This window comes from Lissotriton vulgaris, chromosome 8, assembly GCF_964263255.1.
Source record: "Lissotriton vulgaris chromosome 8, aLisVul1.2, whole genome shotgun sequence".
Classification (NCBI taxonomy): Eukaryota; Metazoa; Chordata; class Amphibia; order Caudata; family Salamandridae; genus Lissotriton; species Lissotriton vulgaris.
In genome coordinates, this window is record NC_141696.1 from 601,460,385 (window position 1) to 601,487,347 (window position 26,963).

The window sequence follows — 26,963 nt, forward strand, 5'->3', positions numbered from 1 at the left end:
GGTATGAATAGTAATTCCCACATGACGCAAACTCCACCACAAGGGTGGTCTGATGGGAATTGCTTTAACCTTTTGTTTTCAACGTTATCCTCACGCATGCACCACTATTGTCACACAGTCACTGTTGCAGTTACACACCGTCTCCAGACCTGGTCTGCTCTTTTGTGTGTTTTGTATTTCTATAGATCTCCGGGCATACTGGAAACAGGAGGTAGAATTCAACTGAGGGACCCTTTGGATTGGAGGAACCCATGGGGTACCCAGGGGCACAGAGTGTAAGGATGGAGAACAGATTTGCTGCTCTAACCGACCTTGAAGCATGTGATTGACTATATATATCTGACCCAAAGAACCAAGTGGAGTGTGAGATTTAAAAGCTGTTGACCCCTGATATCAGAGCGAGACCAGTTCTACTGGAGTGTGATACTTCTTGCAATGAGGGTGTTTGTGGAAAGGAGGGGGCGGTGAATGTATGGCTGGCACCTATGGAAAAAGGAGATTTTTATAGGAATTACGAGATTGCTCGTGGATTGATAAAGACCTGCGAAATAGGGAAAAAATTGTCAGCTAGGCTTGAGACTGATACTATGTTAACTGATAGTAACTCTAAAACTGTATCCATTTCATGTGAGACAGATCTGGCGAAGGAGTCTGTGGTAAGATTAACTTCTTGGAATGTTGCAGGATTGACCAAGCTTTTGCCTGATGCCCAGTGGGGTGAATTCATTGACACCTTTGATGTGTGCCTATTCCAATAGACCTGGTGTTTGGCACCGGCTCACAGAAATGGGTATACATCTTATTGTGTTAATGCAACCAAGAGCACAAAAGTAAGACCCTCAGGAGGACTGGGTATATGGGTTAAGACTTCGTTGCGGTGTACTATTGGTACTCTGCCGTGTAGCTCTAAAGATATTCTTGCCCTTCGGCTCAGGTTTCCCTCAGGACTGTCTATAAAACCTATAAATATTTATAATAGGGTAGAGGGTAGGAATAGTGAGACACAAGCAATTTATCAAATAGAGCATCAACTCCTGAACTTGCGTTCACGAGATCTAATATTGATGGCAGGAGATTTTAACACTACGTTCAAGCCAATAGTGGCTGCTCCCCACGATTTAACCACTGACCTGGATAACCAATGGGGTATTTCCATTTTGGATTTACCCAATGTAAAATGGACAACCAAAGCCGGTCAACTTTTGGCACTTACCCTTGAGCATGATCTGAGGGCCACTAATGGCAGGTGTAGCTCGGATCGCCAGGGTAAATTTACCTTTAATAGATTGGGCCACTGCAGTAGAATTGATTATATTCTAGCCCAAGTTGACTTATGGCCTGCGGTTATGGACATGGAGGTGATCGATCGCTCTGATAGTGATCACAATGTACTTAGTCTATCACTTAGGATTAAAGAATCACCTCGCCCTGAGAATATGGGGCATAGTGATATTGGCGAACTTTGTCCAGCAAATAATTTGCGAACAATTAGATGTAACTAAGTAACCAAACATCCTGAGCTATTAACTATTGTAAAAGGACTTGTCAAGGCGGACCTTGACCTTTTATCTAAACTCCCCACTACACTGAGAAATGAAAAAAAATGCCCCACACACACGAGAAGATATGGGAGAAAATTAGAAAAACGTTGGGTAAAAACAGACGGAAAAAGAATCCTAGTCCTAAATCCGAATACTGGTATACCAAGGCATGCAGAGTGGCAAAGGGAGAGCTTCTGGATGCAATTAAATCTAAATCCCAGGCTCAGATTAAGAAATCTAGGGCCTGCCACAAGGCGTTTCTTAAAAATGCAAACAAAGAGTGGGAAGAATCATTGTGGTCTGATTTTTATGATGCCCTGGTCAATAGGGAGACCAGGGAGTTTTGGAAAAGTGCAGCCATTGAGTCCAGGGGCACAAAATCTATATTGGATTTTTGTATTCAGCCAGAAAAATGGGTTGCACATTTTAGTAATTTATATACTGATAAATCCAGAATGCCTAACGATAGAGACCCTGTAGTTGTGGGGGAGGGAACACTTTAATCTAACGAGCTCCAATTCTTGCTTAGGGAGACCGAAGTAGCAATTAGTTCCAGTATCTCTGGCTGTGCACCAGGTCTGGATAGGATACCTAGTGATATATATAAAGAAGATCTTAAAGTGTGGGGACCTTACATTAACCTACTTTCCAATAGTATCCTTTCAGTTATGAATATACCTTATTCATGGAAGCTAGCAGAAATTGTGACTGTATTTAAAAAGGGAGAACGTGCCCTCCCGGCGAATTACAGGCCCATCAGCCTAATTGACTCAATGCAAAAATTCTTCTGTAAACAGGTTCTTGCACGTCTTCAGGAGTGGATTAGAGAGGAAAACATTATCCCTGAGTGGCAGGCTGGTTTTGGGGAATATGTCAGTACCTTGGACCAAGTTGTTAGTTTTATGTGTATTTTTTGGAGAGAAGTCACCATCCGCAAGGGCAAACTTTATGTTGCCTTTGTTGATTTACGTGCTGCCTTCGACATGGTATCAAGAGCAAAACTGTGGGATGTTTTGGAAAGTATGGGAGTGCCAGCACCTCTTCTTATTATTTTAATAAAACTCCATGCTACTACCCAAGCCCAAGTGAGATGGGATGATAGAGGTGCCCTGACAGAAGCTATACATATTGACAGGGGTGTTAGGCAGGAGTGTGTATTGGCACCTACCCTGTTTACCCTCTTTATCAATGATTTTATTGAATGTTTAAACAGGGATGGCTGTGACGCTCCAAATATCGGAGGGCAGTGGGCCCCAGCCCTCCTATTTGCGTACGATACCCTACTCATATCCAAGACCCTGCAGGGGCTGCAGCAGCTGTTAGATGGCTTTCAGGAATTCTGCATGAGGCGCGGGTTGGAGCTTAATAGCTCGAAAACAAAATGCATGCTCTTTTCTTCCAACTTGAAGGCTAAATGTATGAGGGTGGTAAACCATTAGAATTAGTTAAAGCGTTTGATTACCTGGGTATCAAACTCACACAGAATATGAATTGGGCCCCACAAATAGCTACAGCACATACTACCCAATTGTGAGAAGTTGGCCTGATATATGATGTTTCCAATTCTGGAACCACCTTGTATCAGTCCAAACAATCCCTTATGGTGTCTGGTTGTAAGTCAACCTTATTAGACAGGCTATCTTAAGGGTAGCATAGACTAAGCAGCCTTAAAGGCTTAACTCAAGAGGTCATGTTAAGCAAGCTGTTTTACCAATCACAGTCCTGTAATATCAAATGAAAGGACACCACACAAGTATATATTATAAAAATATATGTATTTATTTCTAAATTAATCCCCAGTACTCTTTATGACCAAAGGGGCACAAGCGTTAAATCAAAAGCACAGTATAACATACAAGTTACACAATTATGGATGAGGGCGGGTGGCCACTCAAACCATATATTAAAAAAGTGATATAAGAGATACCAATCGAACAGTGGTTAGGCCTAGGGCCTAGGGAATCGCTGGGAGCAGTCGGGACAAGCAATGCTGAAGTCGGGAAAAGCCTGCGGGATTCGGGTGCAGCACTCAAAGTGCGGCTTGCACCAATGCAATGTCAATGGTGCGTAAAAGTTACACAAATAGAGTTTAAGGACACTTCCGCTGAACCTAGAGGAACCAAACTTTAGACACAGACCCTAGAGGTGTGTACCAGTGTGGGAACACCGGCGTTGCAATGTTACCTCACCCACAGGAAGCGGGTGCATAGGGTCGAAGTGGCGTCGGGTTTTGACACGCAGGCTCTTGGTGCTTGGAGCTGAAGATGCTGCAGGCGATGTGAAGGAGAAGTGTCCGGTGTGATCCAAGGGTGGATCAGAGTAGAAAAGTACCTGAAAGCAGAGGGGACAGAGTCTGGGTCACTCAGCAGTGACCAGGGTGGAACCAGGACGGAACCAGGCAATGTCGGGCGCAATCAGGTAGTTGTCGAGGAGCTTCTCTCCGCTGTCACGTGGGCTCTGGGGCATCTGCGACGTCCAGGAGCGGGTCACGATCTGTCCCACGCAGGCTCTCACCGTCGGCGCAGTCGGCTTCAAGATTGGAGCAAACAACACTTGGCAAGAGCAATCCACGCAGGACCGGAAGATTGCTTCTCACTCGGACCAGGAGAGTCAGAGCGGGTGCTCCTTTTCAGAGGAGCTAGTGCAAGTCTGGAGCAACCAGAATCGCCAGTCGGTTTTAGGTTTTCTTCGGCACAGGGGCCACAAGCCAGCTGGCAAGTGACCGGGCCAACGCGTCGAGCCAAGGCAAGCAGAAGGGCCCCATGCAGCACTCGTCGAGTGTAGAGGGGTGAGCTTCGGTGCAAGAGTGGGTCAGGGTTGGGGCTTCTCAAACCCCGGTGTACAGCTTCGAGGGTCACTCGTGGGCTGCACGGTCAGCGTCTCGTGGTCTTTTCAAGATGGCGTGCCCCACGCTTCCGGTCGCCTCCACGGGTCTCAGCTCTGCAGGGACTGTGGATCGGGCTATAAGAAGGCAGGCAAGCTTGATCTCGTCGATCTCTGTCGCTCGAGTTCCGGCGGGAACTGCAACAAAGCAGACGTCGAGGTGCTGGATGGTGCCTGTTTGCACAGGGTGGTCACTCCTTGACCACAAGGGAGATTCTTCAGTCTTCTACGTTGAGTAGGATGTTGAAGGGTCCAGAGTTTCGTTTCAAATGTTTTGTCAGGATAATCTGAGTGCTTTGGCAGTGCTCCCATTCTTATACCAATCTAGGGGGCTGGATTACCTGCTAGGTCCCCTCCTATCGGTGGGACCCAGGAAGGGGGTGGATACACCCCTTTCCCTTTGATCCAGGCCGCGCTGGGACTGGGGCTGGTGTGCCCCAGAACCGGTTTGGCCGGATTATGCAAGGGGCAGCCTTGTGCTCCCCAGGCAGTGTCTGGTTTCTTTCAAACCTCCCTGCTACAATCCACTATCTCCTGTCTGGGGTGGTGTAACACCGCCCTGCGACAGGAAACCCTTTGTCCAGGCCTCCTCTGCTGAGTTTCGGTTGGCAGCAGGAGGTCAGACTTGTGTCTGTGGCAGAAGCATCCATTTTGTGAATCTGAGGCTCTTTTAAAAATCAACCGCGTTTCAGTAAAGTAACATGTCTTCTCCCTCTAGAGGGGTGGAATGCTATCCCCGTCAACAGAACTGTTGAGGGGATAGTATTCCAAATCGTATGACACCTTACACGACATGTTTTGATAAAGCCAAACCAAAGTTGCTATATAACCGCGAGGATTATAAGGCACTTAAGAGTATATGGTATGGCATTATCCCAGATCAGCTTAGGGAGTTGTTCCCGACAGCTGCAGACAGGCTCAGCTCATGCCAGAGCTCCATCTCACATTAAACCACGCACTCTGCCTCCAGGATTGATAAGGCCTTCCATAGGAGTGGCTCACAGGTTTATATGTGTCCAGATATAGGTTTAGATATAGGTATACTATATCTAAGCAAGGTGTGATTACACCCACTTGCCCCAGCTGAGTGATCAGCCAGTTGTGTCAATTTAAGAACCAGCCAGGGGTGGCAAAGCTATGCTTTAGCCCCTGGTAGGCCTTGGTGGCACCTATGCCCTGAGCACCTATAGTGCATGGTACAGGGGCTGACAAGGAGTCCATTTCCAATTGTGGTATGTACCTATAGCACATGTATTATGAATTTAGAGAGAGAACAGCAGGCTGGGGGGGGTCTGATTAGCAGGCCCACAGCCTCAGTAAGTCGAAAACCAGTGAAGCAAAAAGCAAAAATTGAGGTGACCACAGGATAGCAGACCCTACTCTCCTACACCAATGTAGTGTAGTTCCTATATTCACAATAGGCTCTGCACATTGGAATAACATAAACGACAGTGTAGATGTAGGACTGAGGTCGACTAGGTCTCTATTGAATATGTTAGACTTAATTATGAAATGCCAGCTAGCTCAGAGGTCACTAGAAACTTTCTCAAGTGAACAAGAAGGTGCTAACTTTCCTGAATAGACAAGAAGGGATTAGCTTCCGACAACCGCATAAACATGACAACTTTGCTCCCCCAGAATAAGGAGTATATCTCCAGAGTCGTGGAAACAATAGATAGCTATTTCACTCAGTTAATCGTGCATGCTTAGTTTCACAAGAAGTGCAGAGAAATAGAGAGACGGGTGTTTTCAATAAAAGTGGTAATTTATTGAGCAGTCTACTTATTCATGCAAGAGAAGTGAATTGCCACAATTGCAATACTTGTCATAAAGTAAAGTGCGTACAGTAAAATAAGTATTATGAAATAATACTGTAAAAGCATTTATATGGTTTATAAGCCATAAGATACTTAAAATGGATAAAATGCATACAATGATAAAATAATGACTAAACGTACTTAATTGGTGTTCCTAAGATACGCCTACCCCAGTGTACCTAACCTAAGCCTAGTACAGGGAAGGCGTCGATGAGTTACAGTTTTTGCCAAGAATCTGAATCAAGAATTCTCCAAGGGTATAATCAGCTCCGTACCTTGGTTATAGAATGAAGGAGGTCTTGTATCTCTCTCTAAGGACTCGATCTTCCAGCAACCCGCAAGGGTGACAGGGAAACACTGGAGCTGAATTTCTCGGCAGGAGAAAGGACAGCGTCTCTCTCAGTGCGTCAGCAGGGAGGGTCGGCTTCTTTCGGCACTCGTATCAGCAGGGCGTCTGGCAAGTAGATAGCCGATCTGCTCCAAACCACCGTGTGTTGCTTAAGGCAGATGCTGGTATATTTATACCTGGAAGGTGCCAAGTTTGACGTAAGGTTGGACATAAGACGTCACTAAGAACTTGCAGTTCTTTTAGGACTCCAGGAGTTCTAGGACAAATCAATACAGAAGCAGGAGGAATTCCCGGGCTGCTGGAGGCTTGGTTTGTTTAAGAACACGTTGTGCTTTCTAGGAGTCTACGGGAGTGGCCTTGCTGTATTTGGACTGCATTGGCTATGTCTTAATATTGGTATGATTCTTATGCCTATATAAGGATATGATTTGATATAACCACATAAGGGCATGAAATCGGGAATATTTATTAGAGTCCTAGAATCATCTACAACACCAGACATGCCAAACTGCAAGCATTGTGAAAATCCAAGGTAAAACGATATCCAGAAAGTTGGGGTAAGAACTGGAAATGTATATTATTAAAGCTCTAGGGGCAACCCTTTATGGTGCAGAACTCTGGGGTTGTTCAAATTGTAATTATCTTTTGACTACTGAACACAAGTTTTATAGATCTCTAGTGAGTCTCCCAGTGTCTACTCCCCTAAGCCCTCTTTATTTGGATTTTGGTCAGAAGAGGGTGTAACATAAAATTGGTGTGCGGGTACTTATGTTTTGGCATCGGTTGTGGACTACTGAAGCACTTGCCTCTTATAGAGTGGGGCTCTGGGAGCTAATGATAGTATCTGGTGTGGACAAGATCCCTTGGATGGCGACAGTTAAGAACCTGCTGGGTAAACTGGGGTTGGCTGTACATTGGAGTGAACCAGAAACTCTGAGTTAGATAAGTAAATCCAGCCTTAAAACGATGTACTGGGGAACTATTGAAAATGACTTGATATTGAATTGTAAGGGGTCACTTTCAATTGACTTTATGAATTTTAATCAATCTGTTAATTTTGAGCCCACATTGGATGAAATTTAGCCCCCGCTAGCGAGGAAACTCTGTTTACAGTTTAGATATGGTTGTCTTCCTCTAAATCACTTCAGAAGAAATTGGAGTAGAGAAGGGGAGCGTTGTGTAGATGAGTGTTGTCCCTGCTGTATAGGAACTGCTGAGACTCCTGATCGTGTCTTATTTTTTTGCCCCTCTACTCCCGATCTCGACTTAAATGGATAGCTCCCCTTTGTAAAAATTTGTGAGTAAGGAGATACAAGGAGGTATATAGAATAATGAGGTTTAACATGACGCGTATGATTGTTTTTTGTGTAGCAAAGTTCCTAATGGCCCGATAAGGCGTGCCAAGTATTCTTCTTTTGAAAGCGACAATGCAATGATACCTATGATGTAACACATACTTTTAAACTTTTAAACATTTTTAATTCCTATTTAAAAGAAGCTGTTACATATGCAATTGGTTTTTTTCTGTATTAAGGAATATTTATGAAGTCTGTTTTTATAAATAATAATGTAAATTGTATAATTATGTTGCTACTATGTAGACCTACCTCTATTTTGCACAAATATTAGCGCACTTTGATCAATTAATAATATTAAGACTGTAGACAGATTGTGATTGTCTACTTAGGGTGACATTTTATTGTATTGTGCGTTTGTCATCGTCTTTTTTATGATTCGCAGAGATCGAAATACAGTCTTTTGAATTGAATTGAATTGCTTTCACCACATACCAATGCTCCATTTTGTTGTCTCTCTCTAACTGCAACCTCCCTTTCGTATGCTTCTCCCTACCAAACACTCTCATTCCCGCACTTTGTTATCTCACTAGTGTGCTTCTCCCCGTCCTTCTGTTGCTCTCCCTCGTGTGCTGTTTTGCCCTGCCCCAGCCACTTTCTCATTTTTTTCGAATCCTGCATTGATTTTCTAAACGCCTTTTAAAAAAAGAAAGAAATAAGAATTGTTTGTGTGAAGGGGCACAAGGGGAAATCAGGCAGCAAATTGCGGCTAGCCTCACCACCTAAAAAAAATAACACTTTTCCTTTACCCTGTTTTCACATTTGTTTTTGTTTACCGATCCAGCTTAGACTGGTAAATAAAAAAAGAATGGAACCTATGTCATTTCGTAGGTAAGCATGTGTAATGACGCATGTGTGCATGCAAAGCCAAAGTTAATAGGTCCCAAAAGCACAACAGATTTACATTACCAATGCTTGTTTCCTCCTTGAGCAATAAGACCTTTCCAATTAAGTATATTTGCGGGCATTACTATTTTTAAGGTTTGCAACAAAGCAGCATGTAAAAAAAGGTGATAATGGTTTTTAGGCGCAATTTCATTAACTTGATAGTTTTGCCTCAGAAATTTCAAAAATGTTAATTAAAAAAAAAAGGTATAGAGAGATGTTTTAACACACATGTAAACATTTACATCAGGATAAGCAATCAATGAAAATAATAATTGTCTTCTATGATCTAGATCTTAGTTTTTTGTGAAAATAGGTCTGGTGTAGCACTGGTGTAGCACTCCATGGTTCCAGGCACACCTGATGTTTGATTTCAAATGGAGAAGGGGATAGGAGTAATATTGGGATCTAAACTAAACACTTCCTCAAAAACAAAAAATGAACATTTACTCCCCAATCATGCAACAATCTGCTATGGGGTGTTGCAGGCTTCCTATTAACTCAAGGAACTATAAACTACAGCCACTTTTTCTGAAAGAGCACCAATAGCCTAAATATCAACACCCACTACCCTTAAAAATAACATGTGACCCGGGAGATGGGCTCCTTAGGGCCTGGCATTGGCTTGTTGAAGGGGGCCACATGCCCCTCCACAAAAATATTAATAAAACAATCCCCCGAGACACTGGCCCACTGAGGGAAGGAGCCCACCATTTTTTGGAAAAAACCACTGATACTCTGCGGAGCTGTAAAAAAAACTGTTTTTGGCCCCAGGGGCTCTGGGAACCCTTACCAGGCCTAGTGGGCAGGGTATCCCTACTCTGCCCACCCACATATTGTTTATATTCTTTTTCCAGGACAGCGGCCTACGTCAACGAGTCCTAAAATGGCTGACACCACATCTTTGTTGAGCTGGTGTTAGCCAGTCAGATCAAATCTTTTGATCTGTTAAATCCACAGATACTCTGCATCTGTATATGCATAAACTTCGAACCACAATTTCTCAATAACACCAAATCACAAAAAGCAAGCATTCTAGACCAAGATTGAGCTTTCTGGAAAATTTGGTGTAATTCCATTAATTCATAACTCTCACAACAGCCATGGAAACTATAACTCGCGCACCAAATCAAATACTCATGACCTTTCCCTCAATAAATCAGAAGCAGTTACAAATGTTTTAATTAATTTTACAGATGAGATTACATATCACATTGCCTTTACCACCTCTACAGAGAAGACTCTGTATGCTTTTAAATTATTGTCACTTCTTGCTATGAATATTGTGCTTCACAAGCATTGCATTTGGGTGTGACTTGAGACTAATGACCTATATTCAAATATCATACAGCCATTTCAGTTTCTGGCTAGGATTCTACCCTCACAGATATATGTTGGCACATAACAAAAAAACTGCAAATTTTGGTATTAAGAATCTCTATAATTTCCCCTTGCAATTAACCTTTGAGAAAAATCAAACCATTAGTGGCACATTCGTTTGAGTAAAAACAGGTCATGGATAGCTCACAGTGGCATAGCTAGGCCTTAGGCCGCTCGTGGCAGCCCCTGCATTTGCCGCCAGAGGCGGCTTGATGGTAGAGCGGAGGGGGTGCTGGCAATTCATGCAGCTGTGACGGGCGCAGGTAAGAGCGGGGGCGTGCTAGGGGGTGCTGCCGATTTTTGATGCGCAACGGCTGCAGGTAAGAGCGGGGGGGGGAGAAGGGGCCTGCCGCTGCCCCCAAAACTCGTGCCGCCTTGGGCGGTCCGCCCCCCTCCCCCGCCCTCTGCCCCAGCTACGCCACTAATAGCTGGTCCTCTATTTTCTACAGTAAAATTGGCCAAGTGGAATATAAAGCCCACATGAAATTGTGCTGCTTTTTAGAACCAAAATTGCACACAGCTGGGTCAAAGATATGAGAATAACTCTCAATCGATAAGTCCTTCATAGTTGAAACCCATGTAGGGTACAGGCAAAGCACAGTGGTCCTCAAAACATCAATGTAAAGTCAATAGTAACATAATTATGGCCGATTCAGGATAGTGAAACATGTAATTATTTGGATGCACTTTTAAACAGGTGCGCTGGGGGCAAACATGAACAGTGCACCGGATTACAATGAATGCACCGCCTTCAGACAGCCTTGAACTTAGATCAGCCCAGGGGGCAGCACATCCAATGAAATATGAAGCAGCTGCTTTAATCAGCAGCTATGTTTTTCACTGTGCAGCAGGCCCGGCTCCAGGATTTTTTATTTGGGTGGGCCAAGGGTACATTCGGGTGGGCCACTACCGTCCCAATTTGTCGCTTTTGGGGGTAGACTACAAGCCATAGATTACATCGTATCTACTTGTCAACAGTCACTATGATACAAGGATTGCTTCTGTGTGTACACAGAACATGTGGAGAGTTATGTATTGTGCCCCACCACTGACCCATTTCTCTGTAGATACCTTTACTTCAACCCTCCAACAGTGCACTCCATCTCTTCGTAACCCCTCCCCCTCATGACCTCCTCCTCAGACTCCCCCACTACCACCCTCCACCAGTACCCCTCATCTCTCTGTATCACGCACCCTCCCCCCCATGACCTACTCCTCGGATTCCCTCACTGCCACCCTCCAACAGTGCCATTCATCTCTCCAAAGCCCCTCTCCCTCAAGATCTCATCCTCGGATTCCCTCACTACCACCTTCCAACAGCGCCCCTCATCTCTACAAAGGCCCTCCTCCCCATGACCTCCTCCTTGGATTCCCTCACGGCCACCCTTTAACAGTGCCCCTCATCGCTCCATAGCCTAGCCCCCCATGACCTCCTCCTTGGATTCCCTCACTGCCACCCTCCACCAGTGCCCCTCATCGCTCCATAGCCTCTCCCCCTGATGACCTCCTCCTCGGATTCCCTCATTGCCACCCTCCACCAGTGAGCCTCATCGCTCCATAGCCTAGCCCCCCATGACCTCCTCCTTGGATTCCCTCATTGCCACCCTCCACCAGTGAGCCTCATCGCTCCATAGCCCAGCGCCCCAATGACCTCCTCCTTGGATTCCCTCACTGCCACCCTCCACCAGTGCCCCTCATCGCTCCATAGCCCAGCCCCCCATGACCTCCTCCTTGGATTCCTTCACTGCCACCCTCCACCAGTGCCCCTCATCGCTACATAGCCCAGCCCCCCATGACCTCCTCCTTGGATTCCCTCACTGCCACCCTCCACCAGTGCCCCTCATCGCTCCATAGCCCCCCCCCCCTGACCTCCTCCTTGGATTCCCTCATTGCCACCCTCCACCAGTGAGCCTCATCGCTCCATAGCCCAGCCCTCCCCCCTTGACCTCCTCCTTGGATTCCCTCACTGCCACCCTCCACCAGTGCCCCTCATCACTCCATAGCCCAGCCCCCCCCTTGACCTCCTCCTTGGATTCCCTCACTTCCACCCTCCACCAGTGAGCCTCATCACTCCATAGCCCAGCGCCCCAATGACCTCCTCCTTGGATTCCCTCACTGCCACTCTCCACCACTGCCCCTCATTACTCCATAGCCCAGCCCCCCCTTGACCTCCTCCTTGCATTCCCTCATTGCCACCCTCCACCAGTGCCCCTCATCACTCCATAGCCCAGCCCCCCCCCATGACCTCCTCCTTGGATTCCTGCATTGCCACCCTCCACCAGTGCCCCTCATCTCTCAAAAGGCCCTCCTCCCCATGACCTTCTACTTGGATTCCCTCACTGCTACCCTCTAACAGTGTCCCTCATCGCTCCAGAGCCTCTCCCCCTGATGACCTCCTCCTCGGATTCCCTAATTGCCACCCTCCAACAGTGTCATTCATCTCTCTGTAGCCCCTCTCTCATATTCGATTTCATTTGTTGTATTGCGCTACTCATAGTGTAGGGTGTCATAGTACTTTACATCATGCACACATTATGCAGAGACAATGAATTATACAGGTATGTAAATCAGCCTATAGGTAATGTCATACAAGCCAATGAGGATTACAAGGTGTAGGAATGAAATGTCATCCATACTGGTGGGCAATATGTTTTAAGAGGGTTTGGTCTGGAGAAGCACAAACGCAGGATTGAAAGCATACCCCAATGTTTGTGGGGTTGGCTTTACTGATTAAAATGTATATCTGCCAAAACAAACTCTTTATAGCAACATTAGAGTAATGAAAGAGTAGGGAAATTCTAACTACATTGAAACACACAAAAAAGTTCTAAGTATACCATTCAGGTTTGTATGCAGCTCTTAGATGTCAGTTTATAGATCACTGTCCTATTATAGGATTGTAACTTCTGTACTGCAAGTAACCCATTGAGCTATCCACATCCACATAAAATACAGTTTATCTGCATTTAAAAATTATGAACAGCGATGTCCCTGTGGCATTCCCGTCTTTGGAGGCTTCTTAGTATGGAGCGTATGTCAGATATCTTCCGAGAGGACTTCAAGAACTTTGAATTCAGGTGGGGACCATTGGCCGCCTTTCTTTCTCGGGGGTTGCCCTCAGCAGTATGTGCGGGCCTTGCATCTTTTCCAACTCTAAGTAATCCCATTTTAGCGACACCAGACTGGGCTAATGCCACCACCAGGGGGGGTGGGGAGGAGGGAGTTCAGTTTAATTGTTTTGCCTCATGGTTGTTTCCAATGCTATTTCTTTCTTTTTCACTTTTCCGAGCCCCAGGGGGCGATGCCTATTTACTTACGAGCAATGGACTTTACCCACTGATGGACCCGTTGGGAGCACTAACTCTTCCTTAGGGACGTTGGAGCCAAGTGAGCTACCACTGCCACTAATGCTGAGAAGTGTTTGTTGGAGTACCCGTTATTTTCACAATCTGTAACCTGTAAATAGACCCGTACACTGGGACCGGGGTACGTGAACCTAGATCTTTGGGTTCCTTCTTAGCTCGTTTGATTGCATGCCTTTGACCAGATCGCCCCTGTGTGGGAACATGGGCGGATTGCGCAATGAGTTGTTTATAAAAACTTTAATAAAAACATCTTTGACAAAAAAAATTATGAACAGACAAAATATTGCTTTTTAGTAGTTGTATGCATCCGTCATAATAACGATACAACAATATAAATTAAATATACACGAAGTATGTGTCTTGCGGGGCCCTCACAGACTTTTAGAATATTAACTAATATGCACACATCCTCGAAACATACACAAAGTATATACCTGGGCCTTCGCAGATTTTAAAAAAAACTGAGCAATAGCCACACATTCTCTTACCTGCTCTGTTCAAATTTTGTGCCATAGCTGGATCTAATGAACAGCTGAAGGGGTCAACCTGATGTCACTGCCAGGGCCAAGGTTCATGTTTGGGTGGGCCAGGCTCATGTTTGGGTGGGCCTGGCCCACCCAGCCCACCCTCTAGAACTAGGCCTGCTGTGCAGGCGGCTTCCGTCTGCATTTTAGACAGGAGACCGAGATCTTCTTGCCGGCGGGTGAAGTGACTGCACTCGCTTGCAGTGGGATGGTTGGGGGATCTATGGGACCCACGTTGTCCCCTTCAAAGGGCAGCCCTCAGGAAGCACACTGACAAGCTACCTTATTGTGGCCACGCACCCATGCAAATGGGGGAATGCCCTCTCGAGATAGAGCTGGCGCTACTTGTGCGCCAGCGCAATCATTATAACACTAGGGGTCGCACAAGCGCCCCCGGCCCGTTTTGTTATACTAGAGAGCCCTGGGGGCGCAAAAAAGTGACGCATACGTCCCTTGCGCCTCCAGGGTATTCTATGTAATATGGCCTCTGGATGTTTTGTTGAAATACAGGATTTGGCAATGGGGAAGGGTGAAACGACCTGTGTAACAAATAAACCATTTTTTAAAATATATTTCAAAAACTCAGATGTTTGGTTGACTTGTTATATGTGGAATTGTCTATTTATAGATTGTCTGCAAATGACTGGTTCACTCCGATCACCCCATTAGGCAATGCAGATGAATCAGCCTGGAATGTCTACCACCAGCGAGCTATGGCGTGACGCACATCGGTAATGCGGAGCAGCAATACAGGGGCTTTGAGGGGGCAGGGCCCTCTGGGTCGCAGACCGGAGAATAATTAAAAATAAACATTGAAACGGGTCCTTATCCTGCCCTATTTTCATGTCCTTAACTTTACTGACAGAAATACTGCTTGATTTCTGAACAATAAATGCGAAAAACGTTAAGGTTTTCCATGTCAGCGATTTAGTTCCTGTTTATATTTTACGCCTTAGTCTATCTTTCATTCCCTAAGTGTTAGCTGTTTCTAGGGTATTGTCTTTCTGTATATTTTTCCGTGCTGCATATCCCTCTACTATAGAGCATACTGTGAACTGAGTCCCCCCCAGGTCACAATTGAGGGCTCTGGAGTGGAGGTTGAAGGCAGTGCGAGTTTCTCACAGTGCTTGTCGGGGGTCAAAAAGCTGTACAGAATATATGGTTATCCAATCCCTGGCCTCTCTCTATTGAGCATACAAAGAAATGGACACATATTCATGTTGCAATTTTTCATTTTGTGAGAATGTGTGCGAAGGAAGTACAAGCCCGAACTTGGGGGACTATGGTTATACTGTAGGCAGCACTACACCCCGGGTGGCTTTGATGCAGCTTCATGTACACAGGGAGTCAACAGAGACTTATGTGGCCCATCTAAGGCATGTGCTGGCCTTGTGGTCACCAACCCACACATGTGAGGTATCAGTCATCAGCTCTTTGAAAAATGAGACACCTGCTGCATTAATGTGTGGACGCTTGAATTGTGCAGTGACCAGTTATCGGGCATTGCAGGTGCTTCACCGAAAGGTTTGCTGTGCGAACACCATCTGCACGCACTCCTGGATCAACTATAAGGAAATCCAGGAATCAGAAAATGGATTCCAGCCAAGAGATGAACTGCCGATACCATCAAATGTCAGAAGGGCATTTTTGCATCCAGTGTGATGACCACTGTAGGAGAGTAGGGTCTGCAATCCTATGGTCACCCCCGATTTTTGCTTTTTGCTTCACTGGTTTACGACTTTCCCTGGCTGTGGGCCTGCTAATCAGACCCACAGCCTAGCTGTTCTCTCTCTAAATTGACAACCATGTACCTTAGGTGCATTTACCAATTGGTACTGGGCCACCTTATCAGTCCCTGTACAGAATACCTTAGGTATCCAGGGCATAGGTGTACCCAGGGCCAACCAGGGGCTGAAGCATGTATTATGCCACCCCTGGCTGGCCATCTAAACAGACACAACTGGCTGCACGACAGCTGGGGCAAGGTGGTGTAATCACCCTTTGCTTTAGATATAGTTCCCTATATCTAAACCTAAAATGGACACATATTCCTATCAGTCACTCCTATGGAAGGCCTTATCAATCCTGAAGGCAGAGTGCTTGGAATTATGTGAGATGGTGCTCTGGTATGAGCTGAGCCCGTTTGCAGCTTGCGGAACCAAGTCCTAATAGCTGTTCCATGATAACGCTATACCATATACTCTTAAGTGCATTATAATCCTCACGGTTAAATGCTAACTTTGGTATAGCATTATCAAAACATGTCGAGTAAGGTGTCATATGAATTGGAATACTACCCCCTCGCCAATTCTGGCGACGGGGGTAGCATTCCACAGTTCTAGAGGGACACGACATGTATGTAACTGTGAACCCCAGTTAAAGTTAACTCGAGCCTCAGCATCACGAAATGGATGCTGCCACCACAGACACAAATCTGACCTCTTGCTGCTGGGAGTCCTTCCAGCGAGGGAGGCTTGGACAAAGGGTTTCCTGCCTTGGGAGGTGCTAGCACCACCCCAGACAGGATTTTGTGTATTAGGTAGGACAGGGCTGAAAGGAATGAGACATGCCTGGGGCACACAAGGTGTCCCTGTGCATACACCGGTCTAAACCAGTTCCTGGGGCACCCCAGCCCCGGAGCTGGCGCAAGACCGGACAAAGGAAAGGGGGTTAACCACCCCCCTTCCTGGTCCCACCCAGAGGAGGGACCTAGTCGTAGTGCAGCCCCCCTTTAGCCAGATAAAGGTAGGAGCTGGTCCCATTCCAAATTAGATTATCCTGATCAACTTTACAAGAAGAAACTCTGGACTTCGACGTTCTGCTCCACAGAAGACTGAAGAAATCTCCCTTGTGGGCAAGGAGTGTCCACCCTGCACAAGCAGGCACCATCAGCGTACAGCGGCTTCCCTTTGTCGTCTTCCTGCAAGGATCCAGACTTCAGAGCCCGACGAGACCCGGATTCCCAGACCTCTCCGACCTCTACCTACATCTGCAGCACAGCTGAGATCCGTGGGTGCGACGAGACACGTGGGACCGGCCATCTTGAAAGAAGCAGCACTTCGCTCCAGCACGACTTCAGAGGCATCCTCGTCCAAGTGCTTTGGGGACTGAGAAGCCCCGACCCCGAGCAGCTCCTGCATCGAAGACCAGCCCTCCAGCATCCACGAGATCTGCGTGGGGCCCTTCTGCCTGTTTGCTGCTCGATGCGTTGTCTGGTCACTTGCCGGCTGGCTAGTGGCCTCCTAGACGACGAACTGCGAAATCTTCACTGCTGGTCTGGTTGCTCCAGACTGGCCCTTGCTCCCTTCCAAAAGAGGAGCACCCCGGACCCTCCTGGTCCACTCCAGACGCCATTTCCACTCACCGCGTGGGTTGCCTTTGCCAAGGCCTGTTGACTCCGATTCCGAAGACGACACCGCCGACAGCGAGAGCCTGCGTGGGACAGCTCGTGCCTTCATCCTGGTCGTCGAAGACCCCACCTGGTCCACGTGGCTGCAGAGACAAGCATCCACCTTCACCAGATCGCGACGACGACATCTGGTTCCACTCCTGGTTCCACTCCAGTCACTGGCTAGTGACTTTGAACATTGTCCCCTCTGCTTTCAGGTTCTTCTCTTCACTGATCCACCCTTGGATCACACCGGACATCTTCCTCCTGACCGCCTGCAGCATCTTTTCCTCCAGGCCCCATAGACTTCAACGCCGGAACCCGACACGACTTGGCACCTATGCACTCGCAGCCTGTGTGTGAGGTAACACGAGCATTTCGGTGCTCAAGGGTAGCTTGACTCTCCTAGTGTCCAGTTCCTCAGTCGTTATAGTCCTATCTAGTCAGGGACGTCCATACTCCCCTTTTTCTTAAAACTGTACTGTCCATAGATGTTTGTACGCATCTCGCGTGCGAGTTCACACTCTGCACACGCGTTCCGTGGGCCTCCTAGTAATAATAATAATAATACAGATGCTTATAAAGCGCGAACAGCTACCTCAGGTGAGGTGTCCCGGCGCTAGCGAGTCCTACAGCCAAGAGAGAGTAGTCAGGGGGAAGATCAAGATTATTGCATAAAGAGCCAAGTTTTTAGGAGCTTCCTAAAGCTAGCTTCTGTAGTGGCAGATTGGATGACAGGGGGCAAGGTATTCCATAGTTTAGCCGTGCCAACAGAAAAGGACCTGCCTCCAAGTCTAGCTTTCCTCACACGCGGAGTAATTAGCTTGAGCAGGGAGTTTGAGCAGAGCTCTCGTTCTTGGAGGTAACAGGGAAGTCGAAGTTTTAGGTAGTTGGGACATGAGCCTTTTAGTGCTCTAAAAGCCAAGGTAAGCACCTTGAATGTAATTCTGCTGGCCACTGGCAACCAGTGCAGCTCGTGCAGATGCGGAGAGATATGCTGCCTGAAAGGGACCCGTTTTATCAATCTTTTCTTTTCTTTTCATTCTGCACGATCTGTAGGCGTTGCACCGCATATTTGGGCAGACCAAGAAAAAGGCCATTGGAATAGTCGAGACGAGATGTGATTGTTGCGTGAACAACCGTTTTTCGACACTCGACTGGTAGCAGGGGCAGGAATTTTCGCAAATTTCTGAGTTTGTGCAGGCAGCCAGCGGTAAGCTGTTGTATATGCGGCAAGAAGGACAGGTTCTCATCCCACCTTACTCCTAGGTTTTTTGCATGGGTACCAGGAGATGGGGCAGGGCCCATTTCCGTAGGCCACCAAAGGTCTGGAGGGGGGTGTTTGAGATTTCCAAAAAATAAGACCCCTGTTTTGCTCGCATTCATTTTGAGTTTATTAGTGTTCATCCATTTGGCCACGTCTCGAAGACAGCCCCTGATTTTACTAAAAGCTGCCTCTGACGTGTCTGTATAGGGGAAGACCAATTGAGTGTCATCCGCGTATGATATTGCCTTGACCCCCCATTTAGCAATCAAGGTGAAAAGCGGGGCCAAATAGACATTGAACAGCAGAGGGCTGAGTGCAGATCCCTGTGGGACACCACACCAGAGGCCTTTAGGTTCAGAGGAAAAGGGGCCCAGAGCCACTTTCTGGGAACGCTCTGTGAGGTAGGAGTGTAACCAGTTAAGTGCTTTATCTCCAAGGCCAATGTCCTTAAGTCGAATCAGCAGTCTGCTATGATCTACCGTGTCAAAAGCAGCGGATAGATCCAGGAGCACCAGCATAGCTGATGCCCCTGAATCTAAGGACCACCTGATTGACTCGGCAACCTCAATGAGGGCCGTCTCGGTGCTAAAGCCGGCCCTAAAGCTGGCCCTAAAGCCAGATTGAGTTTCATGTAGGGCACCGCTTTCTTCAATAAAGCTGTTAATCTGCCGTTGGATCAGTTTTTCGAGCATTTTGCCAGGGGCTGCTAAAAGTGAGATGGGTCGGAGATTGCTCAGGTCATCCGGCGCGCCTTGGGTTTTTTTTTTTTAGCGGGAGAAGAGTGGCCTTTTTCCAACAGTCTGGGAACATGCCTGTTGTGATGGACGGGTTCCATATGTGTAAGAGGGGGACTGCGATTGCGTCAGACATTAATTTCCAGAGTTTAGGTGGGCATGGATCATCAGGTGCCCCAGATTTACATTTATTTATTTCTTTCAATGCCTCAGAGAGGGTGATGGTCTAAAATTGAAATAAGGAGGAAGCGGGTGGCTCAGAGTACTTACCTCAAGTTAGTATAGCGTGGTCCCAGCGATCCTACAGCCTCTGGACAGCTCCATTCCTTTGATTGACTTTCACACTTACTTAGTATATGGTTTGTCGTGCCTTAGGGCACCATTGTAAATCGTGCAACTTAAACGTATTTTTCCTAAGAGTTTGTCATGTGCTTAGCCCTCGACCTCATAAACAGTTCAGAGGTGTATGTTAGTTAATAAATACTTGTTTATTTTCATAACAACCTGTGTGTTGTCCTTTCACTTGGTATTCAAGGGGTTATATGTGTTAAAACAGCTGGCTTCACATGCCAAAAGAGTTTAGCCTGAAGACTGCTTTTGTCCATGCTACCATTAGGATAGCTGGTCTATAAGGTTGACTTACAACCAATCACCATAAGGGTTGTTTGGACTGATACAAGGTGATCACTAGAACTAGGGAGCATCATATATCAGGCCAACTTCTCACAACCACAACAACCACTGTGATAGTCAAATTCACTGCATCGCACTGTAAAATAGTATCGCTTTCAAAAGTATACTGAACCTATATTGTAAAACTTTTTGTAAGCTACTAGTCAACCCGAATAATGCGGTGTTACCTGATTTGCTCCATTACGGCCAAACAGCTATATCTCAGGCTTCATACAATCTAAGATGATTGTTCCATATTATGAACACCACCTGGTGGGCTCACGTTTGCAGAAGACTCACTCATCACAGAGAAAGCCTTTGACACACTCCATCGTAAATGTTTATGTGCAGTGCTTTCAAAAACGGGCTTCAAAGTGAGTATAATACAGTGGATAGGCTTTTTAAAACTTGCACCCCACAGCAGGGGGCAAAATAGGATGTTTAATATTGAGACAGTGGTTAATAACCAGCGGCACCACACAACCCACTTGCCCCGCCAACACAATACATTCTGTATTGGCCATCAAGCCAGCGACCAGCTTTTTCAGAGCAATGGGTCACTGCCAGGAGTCATCATATGAGATTGTTATACATGGTGATACCTTGCTTTATCTGCACAATGTGAATCAAGATCTGCAGATGGTCACAGACTCGTGTTCTGGTTTTAGAAATGACTGCCTTAACGGTCAACTAGGAGAGATCCTGTATATTCATGCGACGGACATTAGATGAATGAAAATGAGTGAACCTGCCCCCATCTGCACTTTGGTGGCAACTGACCACTTTCAAATACCCCTGTGTCCACATTTACGACTGAGAGGAGGATGTGATCTCAAGAACTAGTGGCAGAGCTCCTGTGACTCTGCATAGATCTCTTTCCCTTACAGTGTAAGCTGCACCTTTCACCCAGGTGTGAGGTAGCACTCTCAAAAATGAGGATGCCTCCTCAACTCGCCTCATAGTTATTTCTAACTAAGTTCATTGGAGAATCCACGTTTAAGGAGTTAATATGGAGCACTAAGAGGAGAAGGGTAGTTCTTGACAAACTACAGCTGCCCTTAAGTCGGGTGGGTCTGGAGGGCGGGAGCCTCAGATTATGAATTGAATTATCTTGCGGTCCAGGTACAGAGGCCTGCTACATGGTTTTCAGAGGAGGTGAATGCAAAGAATGTATAACTTGGCTTCCGAAATGTCTTTAACCTTGCTATGCAAGGTCCTATTTAGTGGCAACACCACAACTGCCACATATCCCAGGTTAGTCCATGGTGCTAGGCAGTGTTGACAAAGATACCATAAGCACGTCAAGCCTGTGCCGGCCTAGGAACCAGAATATCCAATATGGTGCTGTGGCACTTCAAGAAGTATGCAGAATCTGAGACAGAACAGTCGGTTGATTACTGCTGTGATCAAGTTTGAGGGTAACATATTGTAACAGCACATCCTGTTCCTTTGACGATATCATAGACAAGTATGGCAATACCCAGCATCAGTGCAAGACACCCCCCACCCCCGTTCGTTGTTTCGTGTTGACCAACTCACTTGGAGAAGTAACTCTAATGAACCACAAACATTTGATACCCTATGGTTTTTACTGACACAAGGTGGAAGGAGGAGGGAGCTATACATACTATGTAGACCTCTCTTAGGAACATTCCAAACTGCAGTGCTTAATTTGTAAATGAATGGGTGCTGGTGCCCAAAGCCAGGGCCGGCCTTTAGCATGCAAGCTGGGCCTACGTTCAGGGCCCAACCTTCAGGTGGAGTGCCAGAGCAGCTTGCAGCAGTCTCGCCTTCAGCCTGGCTCGGGTGAATAGTGTGTTAACCATTGTTCTAAAATCTGTTTTTCTCCTTTCGCTCTTTCCCCTCACCTTCCCCATACCCTTCCTTTTCCCCCAACACACTGACAATTAAAGATGACAAGTGTGAGGAGGACGTCAAATTGTGTTTTGCCCAGGGCGCTATCTGAGCAAAGTCCAGCTCTGCCCAAAGCTCTGTTCAGAAGCCCGCAGTCAGTGCAATTATATACCAGCCCGTCGAATACCGAAGCTGCGTAGCCTTCAGTCCATCTCAGGCCTTTTTAAACCGCTACTGGACACTCCCTGCTCCTTTCTCTCACACCTGCTGGTTCCTGCGTTCTCCCTTTGTGATGGTTTTCCCGTCTTTCTCTTCCTCCATCTTTCCACTTTGTTTGTTTTCCCCTCCCTTGATATCGGTCAACAGCTGATGTGGAAACATAATGCCGGCCCCCAAAAATAGGATGAGGACACATTGTTCATTTTGTGCAGGAGGTTCAGTGTCACAACCTCCAACTCTAGACTACGGAATACAACTTCAACACTAACCGGACATGCTTACATATCTTGGACCCTATTTAATGTTGCTAATTTATTTTAATGTTTTATTTCTTGATTGATACAACACTTGATAATGCAATGCTCAGGGAGGGTCATTTTGTGGCTAGTATTCTGCTAAGAAAATAGATAATCAATACAGATTTTTTTTTAAATGTTTTTAAGCATAGCTGCCAAAAGCCTGATATCACGTGTGACACCTTGAGCAAATCGAGGCTTTTCAGCAATCAGCACTAACCACATTCAGATTTTAAAGTCCGTACATTCTGTGGGGAAAACAACGCAACATGCGGTTATTAAAAAAATACCCAAACAAACCTTAACTAGCTGCAAAATGTCACAGGTAGCATTGGGGGCCACTTCACAGCCATGAAGAAAATAATGAAGCATGTCCGCTCTTATTTCACACAAATATCGCAGTCGAATCTAGCGCTCCAAAGTTATCAAGTTGACATTTGGCACTTTACAGAACACCAAAATAAATAAAGTGAGTAAATCACTAACCTGACGCATCTTTTCCTAGGACCTCTTCCTGGGAGCCTGTTGGAAAATCAAACAAGAGCAAATTGTCAGTTTTATTGAGAGGGCCAAAAAAGCATCTACCACACAAGCAAACAATGTGGTGGTCTTAATACACCAGAAAACACATATAACACAACTACCCTTTGGCACTAGGTGTACAATCAAGATACGCGATTGCTAGTTTTAATTCCAACTGACCTTGCACATGGTCGACCATTAGTTTACTGCTCTAATAATTTGGCGAGCACGCATTTTCGTCTAGTTTTAATGGCTTCCTTCAGTGAGTCAGAGTCTCGTAAATAAGAGCCCCAGACTCCCTCCTTTTAGTCACAGGGAAATCGCATCTTATCCTGACGTGAACCTCTGGCAAGTCAAAGGGCCTGAGGGGAAACAGGCGGGAAGGAAACTCATGCGCGGTCAGGTCCGTATCACAACTGTTTTCCCTGCAACCTGCACGGGCCAGAGCCCCTTTGCATCATGGGAGGGGAGCTCTTGCGTAGTGCCACCATCAGCATAACAAGGAACCAGTACTCTAGGTGACACTTTTATGCTTCAATCCAGAAATGGAGTCAAACACACACGCCTACATGGATTTTTTTTTTCATTATTATTAAGAGTGTTCTAACTAGACCCTAAGATATTGGGTATCCGAGCGCTTTAACCAGTTTCGTTTCAGATGGATACATTCATTTTTGTTAGGGAAAAAATGTGCAAGACATAATAACAGGCCAATGGATGAAGAGTCTTAGGTAAGCCAATCATACATATACTTTTAGTAAAAAATAAAAGGTTTTAGCTAATGCCAGCCCTAAAAAATAAGGCAGCCAGTAGGGGAATGGTGAAGCGCATTGTGAGGAGAGAGGTTTAGGGGGACATTCGGGTACAAGGTCAATATTCTAAAAGTTGCAATCCAGTTTCGTTTCAGATGGATACATTCATTTTTGTTAGGCATGTGGAGATTAAGGGCCAGGTGTAGGTAAATCCGATTTACCGATTTTGAAATACCGAATGCTACCGATTCGGTATTTCAAAATCGGTAAATGGGATGTAGGTCCCAACATCTGGAATCGTTACCGATTCCTTACAAATTCGGTATTTACCGATTCGGTAAATACCGAATCGGTATTTGCTATTGAGTCCTATGGGCCTTTGAAGCCCATAGGATTCAATTCAAATACCGAATCGGTATTTACTGAATCGGTAAATACCGATTTTGTCAAGGGTGCAGGGGGTGTCACTTTGACACCCTCTAGCACCCCCAAAACGGGCATGTGTGCAATGTGGCACACAGACATGCCCTAAGGGCACGTCTGTCTGTCACATGGCACATGTGTACATGCACAGATGTGCATGTACACAGGAATCGGTATTTTACCATGGATTTGTATTCCATGGTAAAATACCGATTCTGTAAGCCATGTGCCAATTGTAAATTGGCTACCTACATTGCATTTTCGGTATTTTTACCGAATCGGTAAATATTACCGAATCGGTAATTATTTTACTGAATCGGTACATGTTACCGAATCGGTAAATTTACCGATTCGGTAATGATACCGATTCGGTAAAAATACCGAAAAAGTGCCCCTACATCTTGATAGCCCTTTACCGATCGGAAACGGCCGAAAATCGGTATTTTCGGCCGATTCCGATCGGTAAAGGGCTACCTACATCTGGCCCTAAGTGATTTGCCCAGAATCACAGGATGTTGAGCGTCTCTGCCCAGACTCGAACCCGGTTCCTCAGCGTTGAGGTCCACCGCTCTAGCCATAAGGCTACATCTCCCCATCCCTACTAGATGAGTGAGCTTGACATTTCCCAGTAATAATCATGCTGGACGAAACTAACAAAATACTATTGTTGAGGAAACTGCTAGGCCCTCATCAACCTAAAAAAAAACATTGGCTAAAAGCAAAATTATGTGTTGGGTTTCAAAAAGCATACAATGCCAGAGAAGTGCCTGGCACTGAAGGCAGCTACTTTGTGTGTGGATGTACTCCTTGTGAAAGGGCAGAATGATGTAATTCACAGATCAGTTAGGCAATGGATAAATAGGGCTGACCCCGTGCGCCATGCTGTATGCTGCAGTGGGTGGGAAAAAATGTGCAAGACACAATAACAGGTCAATGGATGAAGAGCCTTAGGTAAGCCAATCATACATATACTTTTAGTAAAAAATAAAAGGTTTTAGCTAATGCCAGCCCTAAAAAAGAAGGCAGCCAGTAGGGGAATGGTGAAGCGCATTGTGAGGAGAGAGGTTTAGGGGGACATTCGGGTACAAGGACAATATTCTAAAAGTTGCAATCCTGGGTGAAGTGTTAGATGTAGAGGCATCCTATTGCGCAAAGACGACATATCAGCAATGTAAAACTTCAGAGTAATGAAAGAGATAAAAGTAAACTCAAATTCTGCACTTGATTAATGTTTTTGAATGACTGAGAAAATCCACCAACAATGGTTCTGTATCAGTGCGCGACAATTCAGGTTAACCCATCAAGGCTTTTCCTGAGAACAAAACTGTATTTAGTTCAATACAACATAAGTGAACAAGAAGACATGTTGTACAGATGTCTGTTTGCTAATAACGGACGGAAGATCAGTGTGTTAAAGTGCAGTAAGGAGGAGGTGCAGCGCATGGATCTTGCCGGTCGGTACTGGAGAAAGCCACACAGTGCCAGGTCTTACCTGACAGTGAACAAAGCGACACAATGCCTCTCCTCAGCTGAAGGAATAGACATCGCATTTTTTTCCAATTCATCCAAATGGACTGCTGACACCTGTACTCCACTTCACAATCCAGGAAGAAAACTGGAATCCAGCTTTACCATGCGTTGTGGATTCCGCAATCAGCTGAGAGGACTGGCGCGGCAAGGAACATACTTTATTGGGGCAGATAGATGGGGGGTGTTTAACAAATATCTACCCGGTTTCTGATCACCTTGATCTTTTAATCTGCGGCTGAGGCCAAGGCACCAAAATAAAAGTGGCCCCATTAATGAATTAGATAGCCAAAAAGTTGGCCTTGTTTGCAAATTAGGGCAGTTTTACTTTTGAACTTGTAAAGACAAGCTGTGAAAGTTCTTTGTGAGGTATGGAAGAATATTGAAGTGTTGTGAGACAGGAGACTAGCCGTTCTGGGTGGACTCAACAGAGGAAATATGAAACTTGCTGGGTTGTGTTAAGGTGTCGTTAATAACGGTCATGGCATAACGTGAGGGCAGGGTGTGATCTATGCTGAGGAATGAAGACGTCTGTTACAGAGCTCTGTGTGTGGTGTATTCATTTACATGCTCCCGGGCTAGGGAGGATGCTGCATCTGGCGACAAGTAGGGAATACGTGCCCGTAAGAAAAGAAAGTGCTCTCCCTGAGAGATTGCAATGGTACAGCAAACTGCTTGTGCATGCCACAAGCACCACAGGTCGATGCAAACCAGTCTGAAATTGGCATATGTGGAGTCGAAGCTCCGCTCCAATCCAGTGACAACAGTTGAAGAAGTTGAAGGCCCTACTAAAGAGCACATTGAACAAGCCCACCAGAATCTGTTGTTAAGGCTGAAATAAGAAATATTGCGTCACACCATAACACAGAGCCATCAGTACAAAGCAAAATGCTAAAGGCAGCCACAACCAGGTACAATGTAAAAAGCTAAACGCAGCAACGACCAGGTGCAAGAAAAAAACTGTCAGTTACTGCCAAGAAAGAAGATGGCGCCTTACAACCTTCGAGCGGGTGTGATAACCCAAGTACAAGCACACGGCTAGTGCTTGCAGAAGTCCCCTGTACGGGGGGAATAGCAACCATTGTCCAAACAGCTTATGCTCTGAACAGCAGTAGAAAAATGCACAAAATACGACGCAGTTGTGTTCCTAAACCCCCACAGCTATTCAGCACCACCAAGAAGCAGAATATTGGCGCCAGTTGAACTGCAT

General features: G+C 46.0%; 2 protein-coding genes across 2 annotated transcripts in view; one reads left to right on the forward strand and one right to left on the reverse strand.

Annotated features, from left to right (window-relative positions):
* CMSS1 (cms1 ribosomal small subunit homolog) overlaps nucleotides 1–23,480 on the reverse strand; it is a 940,652-nt gene extending 917,172 nt beyond the window's left edge. The window contains exons 1-2 of the mRNA XM_086934451.1: nucleotides 23,232–23,480; nucleotides 23,016–23,051 (exon numbers count right to left, since the gene is read on the reverse strand). Coding sequence (XP_086790577.1) covers nucleotides 23,016–23,051; nucleotides 23,232–23,250 — 55 coding nt within the window. The 5' untranslated portion in view covers nucleotides 23,251–23,480. The remainder of the gene's footprint in view (nucleotides 1–23,015; nucleotides 23,052–23,231) is intronic.
* The window catches only part of FILIP1L (filamin A interacting protein 1 like), a 739,320-nt gene that overhangs the window by 423,064 nt on the left and 289,293 nt on the right, over nucleotides 1–26,963 (forward strand). The gene's annotated exons all lie outside the window — the stretch shown is intronic.